An 8,711-nucleotide genomic window follows, 5' to 3' on the forward strand; every position below is an offset into this window, starting at 1 on the left:
AAAGAGGAAACAAAGCTGGAAGTAAATAGAAGGAAGGAAAGATCAGAGCATAAGAATAAAGGAGAGTCTTAAAAAAATCAACAGGAAAGATCAATGAAACAAAGAACTGGTTCTTTGAAAAGAAACAAAATTGATAAAACTTTAGCCAGACTCATCAAGAAAAAAAAGGGGGCCCAAATAAATAAAAGGATAAATGAAGGAGAAATGACAACGGACATCACAGATACAAAGTTTTATAAAGAAATACTACAAACAATTACATGCCAACAAATTGGACAGCCTGGAAGTAATGGATAAATTCCTAAAAACATACAATCTCCCAAGACTGAATCTAGAAGAAACAGTAAAAAATTTGAACAGATAGATTACTGATTTCTGTTCCATTAAAAGTTATCAAAAACCTCCTAACAAACAAAAGTCCTGGATAAAATGGTTTGAATTTTATCAAATATTCAAAGAATTAACACCTAATCCTCAACAAAATATTAGCAAACTGGATCCAGCAATACATTAAAAAGATCATACACCATGATCAAGTGGAACTTACTCCTGGGATGCAAGACTGGTTCAATATCTGCAAATCAATGAAAGTGATATACCACACAAAGGATAAAAACCATATGATCATATCAACAGATGCAAAAAAAAATTTTTTTTTTTTTACAAAATCCAACATCCATTTATGATAAAACTCTCAACAAAGTGGGGATAGAGAGACCATACCTCAACATAATAAAGGTCATGTATGACAAACCCACAGCTAACATCATATTCAACAGTGAAAAGCTGGAAGCTTTTTCTTTAGGATCAGGAATAAGAAACTTTCACCACTTTTATTAAGCATAGTACTGGAAGTCCTATCCATATCAATCATATAAGAAAAAGATATAAAAAGCATCCAAATTAGAAAGAAGTAATACCGTCATTATTTGATGATAATGATACTATATAGAGAGAACCCTAAAGAATACACAAAAAGACTATTAGAATAAATGAATTCAGTAAAGTATCAGTATACAAAGTTAATATTCAGAAATTTGTTGTATTTTTATACACCAATAACAAACGTTCAGAAAGTGAAATTAAGAAAACAATCCCATTTACAATTGCATCTAAAACTCCACAAAAAACCTAGAATAAATTTAACCAAGAAGGTTAACCCAGAAAACTATAAGATATTGAAGTAAGAAATTGAAGAAGATACAAATAAATAGAAGCATAAACCGTAATCCTGGATAGGAAGAATTAATGTCATTAAAATATCCATACTATCCAAAGGAATCTACAGTTTCAATGCAATTCCTATGAAAATACCAATGGCATTTTTCCAGAACTAGAATAAATAATTGTAAAATTTATGTCACCACAAAAGATCCTGAATAGCCAAAGAAATCTTGAGAAAGAAGAACAAACTTGGAGGTATCACACTACTTGATATCAAACTACTATACTACACGGCTCTAGTAATCAAAACAGCATGGTGCTGGCATAAAAAACAGACACACAGATCAATGAAACAGAATAGAGAACCCCAAATTAAACCAATGCCTATATGATCAATTAATCTATGACAAATGAGCAAGAACATACAATGGGGTAAAGACAGTCTATTCAATAATGGTGTTGGGAAAATTGGACAGATACTAGAATGAAATTAGACCACCTTCTCACGCCATATACAAGAATAAACTCGAAGTGGATTAATGATGTAAATATAAGACTTGAAACCACAAAATTCCTAGAAGAAAACATGGATAGTAAATAAAATCTCTGACATTTCTCTTAGCAATATTTTTTTTTATGTATTTCCTTGGGCAAGGGAAACAAAAGAAAAAATAAATGGAACTACATCAAACTAAAAAGTTTTTGCACAACAAAGAAAACCATCAACAAAATGAAATGGAGAATGTATTTGCCAGTGATACATACAGTAAGGGGTTATTATCCAAAATATATAAAGAACTCATACAACTTAATACCAAAAAAATAATCCAATTAAAAAATGGGCAAAGGACCTGAATAAACATTTCTCCAAAGAGGACATACAGATGATCAATAGACATGAAAAGACACTCAACATCACTAATCATCAGGGAAATGCAAATTAAAACCACAAGACATCACCTCACACCTTCCAGAATGGCTGTCATCAACAGATCAACAAAAACAAGTGTGGGTAAGGATGTGAAGAAAAGGCTGCCCTTGTGCACTGTTGGTGGGATTGTACGTTGTTGTAACCACTGTGGAAACCGGAAACCAGTATGGAGCCCTATGGGAGGGTGGGTGCTACAGTGGAGGGCTCCCCAAGGAATAGGTTCTGGGGGAACAGTTTCCTTTATCCCTGCTAATGCCCTAAATGCTACTCCAATGACTCGGAAAGACAAAAGGTAGGAGAGGGCAACAAAATTCGAGTATAAAACAGAACTAAGTGGTTACTGACTTAGCAGCTTGGAGAAGCCAGAAACCTACATCCCTAAATGGTCAGAAGCTAGCCAGCTGATGCCGGGAGTGCAGAGAAACATGACCCGTGAGCCATGCGTGTGGGAAACATTAGGGCAGGAAAGCAGTGGTTCTCAACCTGTGGGTCGCGACCCCTTTGGGGGTCGAACGACCCTTTCACAGGGGTCGCCTAAGTCCATCGGAAAACACATATATAATTACATATTGTTTTTGTGATTAATCACTATGCTTTAATTATGTTCAATTTGTAACAATGAAAATACATCCTGCATATCAGATATTTACATTACGATTCATAACAGTAGCAAAATTACAGTTATGAAGTAGCAACGAAAATAATTTTATGGTTGGGGGTCACCACAACACGAGGAACTGTATTAAAGGGTCGCGGCATTAGGAAGGTTGAGAACCACTGGCAGGAAAGGAAGAGAGGCTGCGTCTGTACAGGGAGCAGAGGTCCATCTCCCCTCTGCCCAGCAGAGCCGGGGTGGGGCGGGGCGGGGGGGGGGGCGGTTACTGTCCAGAGAGGCTGAGCAAAAGGCTTGGTATTGGGAACTCCAAGCCCAGCTGACGGTGAGGGTGAAGGGCCACCTTGAATATGGAGATCAAGGAAAAAAGTCTGCATATCTACAGATTGTTATCTGGGGGCCCCTCAAAACCTGTCTCCAGAACCTCACACAGGCCTGCCAACCATCAGGCGCCCTCCCCCCACACAGAGCTTCAGTTTCCTGTATAGTGTCAATTTTCTTTTTCTTTTTTAATCACCCAAGGATATGTTTATTGATTTTTATAGAGAGAGGAAGGTGGGGGGGTGAGGGGGTAGTGAGTGGGCAGAGAGAGAGAGAATCACCCATGTGAAAAAGAAACATCGATCAATTGCCTCCCCGGACGTGCCTGACTGGGAATCAAACCTGCAGCCTTTCTGGTGTACGGGGCGATGCTCCAACCAACTCAGCCACCCAGCTGGGACTGGTGTCTCACTTTTTTTTTTTTTTTAAATATATTTTATTGATTTTTTACAGAGAGGAAGGGAGAGAGATAGAGAGTTAGAAACATCGATGAGAGAGAAACATCAATCAGCTGTCTCCTGCACATCTCCCACTGGGGATTGTGCCCGCAACCCAGGTACATGCCCTTGACCGGAATCGAACCTGGGACCTTTCAGTCCGCAGGCCGACGCTCTATCCACTGAGCCAAACCGGTTTCGGCTGGTGTCTCACTTTTCAATATGAAAGGCTAGGCAAGGATTATGAGACCTTTGAAGTAAACCTTTTCAAGAAACATATCAAAACAAAGAAAAGAGGAATTTAAGAGAAAGAGAGACATTGGAGGGAAAGATGAAAACTTAAACAAAAACTCATAAGATCTTCCCAAAGATGATGAGAGATGGTATTATGCTGTGAATGAACAGGGTGCTAACAAAATGAGAGAACAAGAAAAAGATTTTAGAAATAAATATGATAAAAATACTTAAAAATTGAGAATTAGAAGATAAAGTAGAATATAAAGAGCACATTGGAAAATTAATCTAGGATATGCGAAATCGGAGTACTAGAGATCCAGAAAAAGAACAAGAAGGAAGACCAGGGCCTGGCCTGCATGGCTCCGTGGTTGAGCATCGACCTATGAACCAGGAGGTCATGGTTTGGGAGGTCAGGGCACATGCCCAGGTTGCAGTCTCAATCACCAGTGTGGGGTGTGCAGGAGGCAGCTGATCAATGTTTTTTTTTTTCTCTCTCCCCGTCTCCTTTCCGTTCTGAAATCAATAAAAATATATTAAAAAATAAGTAAATAAGGAAGGCTAGGGAAGAAAATTCCCCATGATCCAAGATAATGAGTTTTCAGGTGGAAATTCCTGGCACAATGAATGGAACAAAACACAATATATGAAGACACATCCTTATAGAATCTGAGTCCCAGGGATAGAGGAAGACCTGAAAACCTCCAGAGAGAAGCTCAAGTCCTGTACAAAGGACTGTGGATCCACAACAGTCCTCCCAGTGTCACAGGACTTCTCAGCAAGAACTTGAACGATTAGAAACAGAGGAAATGCCTTCACAGTTCTGAAGTTACTTATTTCTAGAGTTCTCTGCACAGCCACACTGTTAATCGAGGGTGTGCAATAATAAGCCTCAGTGAAGTGAGAAAGCAAACCAAGAAGGGGCCCTGAGGCCCAGGGAAACCCAGGGTGGCATGAGGGATGCCCGATGGTAGCAGTACCCCAGCTGGAGCAGCACAGCTTCCAGGAGCCAAGGCTGCAGGGACAAATGAACGATGGGTGGTCAAGGCTTTCAGAAAATGTGAGGCCAAATTACTGTCAGAGAAACTTGAGCAAAGTGGGGGTGGGGGTTTGCGGGGAGAGACAAGAGCTAAAGCTATTTTTCCAAGAAAAACAAAAAGTTGTCCAAGGAAGGAAATTAATCATAGTACACTATGTGCTTTATCTGAGAACAGTGTTTACATAGTTCTAATGCTGAACACGGATTTGACCAAAATTGAGATGTGTCTATTGGAGGAACGTGGGGCAGAGACCACATGGGTTTGGGGCGTGGGTAGAGGGAGCTTCTATAGCAATAATAACCCTGCGAATGTGGAACGCAGGCTTACCAAATGTGCAGGAACCACAGCAGTCCTCCAAAGCAGGCAGATAGTATTCCTTTTAGGACCGAGGAAGCCCAGGCACAGAGAGGTAGAGTGGTTTGCCTACAGTCACAGTTTAAAACTGGCAGAGCCAGGATTTCAACCCAGGCAGGTTGGTTCTAAAGCCTGTACTTTAAACTGCTTTGCTCACCTGCTTTGGGGTACAAAGGCAAGACATGATTTAAAACATCAAGAAGTAACAGGATAAATAACTTACAATCCTATATAATAAAAGGCTAATATGCAAATTGACCGAGCGGTGCAATAACTGGTTGCTATGAGGCGCACTGACTCCATTGAGCAGACGCTCAATGCAGGAGCTGCCTCCTGGTGGTCAGTGCGCTCCCACAGGGGGAGCACTGCTCAGCCACAAGCCGGGCTCACGGTTGGCAAGTGCAGTGGTGGTGGTGGGAGCCTCTCCCGCCTCTGTGGCAGTCAGACATCCCCAAAGGGCTCCCGGACTGCGAGAGGGCGCAGGCCGGGCTGAGGGACCCCACACGCCCCCCCTCCGAGTGCACGAATGTCATGCACCAGGCCTCTAATATGGAGATAAATATCAAATGCAGCAGTTAAAAGGCTTAAAAGTGTTGTCTCAAGGTAGTAAATGGTAGGGAATTTCATTTTTTGTGAGAAGTTATTTGACTTTTGCACTATGGACATATGGTACTTTTAAGAATTTAAGGAGCCCTGGCTAGCGTGGCTCAGTTGGTTGGAGCTAAGTCCTATGCACTGCAAGGTCATGGGTTCAGTTCCCCATCATCACATACCCAAGTTGTGGGTTTGATTCCCATTGGGGTGTGTACAGGAGGCAACCAATCTATGTTTCTCTCTCACATTGACAGTTCTCTCTCCTCCTCTCCCTTCCTCTCTCTCCAAAATTAAAAAAAAACAAACATGTCCTCGGGTGATGATTAAAAATATATGGTAATAGTAATAAAGTGTTATCGAAAGGGGGGAAAGCTAGGGCACCAGTGATGGGGAGGGTGTGTCTCCAGTTTTGACTGGTTTGCCCCGTATGCAGCCTCAGTTGTCCTCACCAACCCGAGACTCAGCTCCGTAGGACTAGACGGTTTCCGGATTCTCCTCCAGCTCCTCACATTCTGGCGGTGAACAAGACGAGCAGTGATTTGGAGAACACGTACCATAAAGAGAGCCAATGAGGGTGATGTGCTAGAACTGAAGGATTGGATAGGTGCTGCTTCAGGTCAGCTGTTCAGGGAGGCGTCTAAAGGGGCTGGGACCGAGGGGGTGAGTAGTGACTGCAAAGGCCCCAGGGTGGGCAGGCGTCATTCCAAGGGTGGCTGGAGGGAGACGAGGGGCAACAAGGCAGCTGCACCAACAGGGTCATGGAGTTTGCAGCGAGATTGACCGTGACTGCGATGGGTACAGGCTGGAGGGAACAGAGAAGGGGGCCCATTAGGGAACTGGGGGACAGCGGTGAAGGGGTGAGAAACAGCTGCTCCTGGCTGTGTCCTGGAGGAGTAAACAGATTGAGCTACAAGACGGGATGCAAGTGTGGGGGACAGAGTCAGGGATGGCTCCTTCACGGTCTGATCCAAACCCAGCCTCCTTTCCAGTCACTCCTCACGCCCTCTCCCCGTAAACAGTCCCCGCCACCCTGTGCACTTTCTCTCCCGTCTCCCGTCCTCCCACTGTTCTCCACGCAGCGGTCCTGCCACCTGCAGCTCCAGAGCTTCTGTGCGCCTGTGCCTCCCTCCTCTCTGCACTTCAATTTCAGGCTCTGCTTGACTCACTTCTTGACTTTCCATGCTGGAGGCAGGCCTCCCCCTCAAGTGCCACAAGCCTACCCGGTCCTTCCGCCGTGTCAGAGTAGCCAGCCCAGAGCTCCCATCGGGTCCCGGTCCTGCCTGAGGTGTCCCAATGTTGTCAAATGCCTGGACTGCGTGTGCCTGCCAGCCGTGTGTTTTCCCACGGCCAACCTTTCCAAGTTCAATTTCCTGAACCCCATGGAACTCCCGACACTCCACAGGCTGGCGACTGAGAACAAGGCAGTAGAGGGGGTGAGTGGGTGGGCAAAAGGCCCGTTGGGAACATCCTTTCTCCCTGAAGAGGCAGGGAGACTGGGATGAGACCCCAGACCAGGCCTCGTTGGCCGAGAAGAAAGCACAAGACCTATGAACGAAGTGTGACTTCTCCACGGGCCGCTTGCCTTGGGATGCATGTCCAGGGGGTGTCACCCTCCAGGTGTTTCTGGCTGGTGGTAGGCTGCCACTGGCAGATGGACACAGCCTTTGTTTTCCTGCACAGGGTGCCTCGATTCCAAAGCCTGCCATAAAGGCCTCTGTCATTGCACAGCGCTGGGCAAGTAGGGCAGGGAAATGCCAGGCTTTGACGAGGGGCCCACCTGGCTCAACTCTGATTTATTTCCGTTTCTGTCTGAGTCATTTTTACACAAATTACTTTGCCGATTACATAAGAGTCTGTGGCCCAGGCCCAGGCCCAGGCCAGCAGTAAGTACTTACCTTCACACCGAGCCAAGGTCGCTGCGGTGAGTCACGGTGAGTCACAGGGAAGCATCATTGCCCTCCAGACCTTGAAAAAGGAACAGGAAGCTGCTTGTGACAGGGCTGCTGGGTCATGCTGGCAGGTCTGGGATGTAAAGTCAGTGCTGCCACCTGAATTCTCTCTTATAGCCCATCACAGGTGACTATTTCATACACACACACGCACTTTTATTTATCATCACTTGCATTTTTTTCTGTAATATTTGTGTGCTTTTTAAAGTCCTTTTAAAATGATTAAAAATGACCCTAGCCGGCTTGGCTCAGTGGATAGAGCGTCGGCCTGTGGACTGAAAGGTCCTGGGTTCGATTCTGGTCAAGGGCACATGCCAGGGGTTGCAGGCTTGATCCCCAGTGTGGGGCATCAGAAGGCAGCTGATCAATGATTCTCTCTCATCATTGATGTTTCTCTCTCTCTCTCTCTCTCTCTCCCCCTCACCCTTCCTCTCTGAAATCAATAAAAATATATTTAAATAAATAAGTAACTAAAATGATTAGAAATGAACTGCTCTGGAAAACAGTTCTCAGGGCTCCATCCCAGGACAGACTGCCTCCATCTGGCAAGTATGTTCTCACGATGAGTGCCTTTCCTCAGATAATGACTGTAAAGGGTTGGAGGGTCTCCTGGAACCTCAAGCCACCACGGGGTGGTCAAGAGCAGTGGGCTCTGGGCTGTGGTGGGGTTGGGAACAGCTGCTCCAGCAGGAACCGAAATATTTACTCTGTGGCCCTTCCAGGCCAGCTTCCAACCCCAACTGAGACCAAGCCCTTGCCCGTCTGACATGTGTGCCGACAGCCTGCTTTCTTTTCTCCTCCGCAGACCCGCCCGATGGCCGACGTGTTCGTGTACGGGACCCTGAAGCGAGGCCAGCGCAACCACAAGGTCCTGCTGGACCGCACCAACGGCTGCGCCACCTTCCGATGCCGGGGCCGCATGGTGGAGCCGTACCCCTTGGTGATCGCCGGGGAGCGTAACCTTCCGCGGCTGCTGAACCTGCCGGGGCGCGGCTACCGCGTGTTCGGGGAGGTCTATGCTGTGGACGAGCAGATGCTGCGCGTCCTCGACGAGTTCGAAGACTGCCCCAACCT

The 8,711-nt window shown here is 45.4% G+C and overlaps 1 protein-coding gene across 1 annotated transcript in view; it reads left to right on the plus strand.

Annotated features, from left to right (window-relative positions):
• GGACT (gamma-glutamylamine cyclotransferase) overlaps positions 1-8,709 on the plus strand; it is a gene marked incomplete at its 3' end in the record, with an annotated part of 45,243 nt that extends 36,534 nt beyond the window's left edge. Inside the window, exon 2 of the mRNA XM_014536102.1 lies at positions 8,443-8,709. Coding sequence (XP_014391588.1) covers positions 8,452-8,709 — 258 coding nt within the window. The remainder of the gene's footprint in view (positions 1-8,442) is intronic.
• Positions 8,710-8,711: the final 2 nt, after the last annotated feature.

The sequence above is a fragment of the Myotis brandtii genome, unplaced genomic scaffold (assembly GCF_000412655.1).
Source record: "Myotis brandtii unplaced genomic scaffold, ASM41265v1 scaffold1028, whole genome shotgun sequence".
NCBI lineage: Eukaryota > Metazoa > Chordata > Mammalia > Chiroptera > Vespertilionidae > Myotis > Myotis brandtii.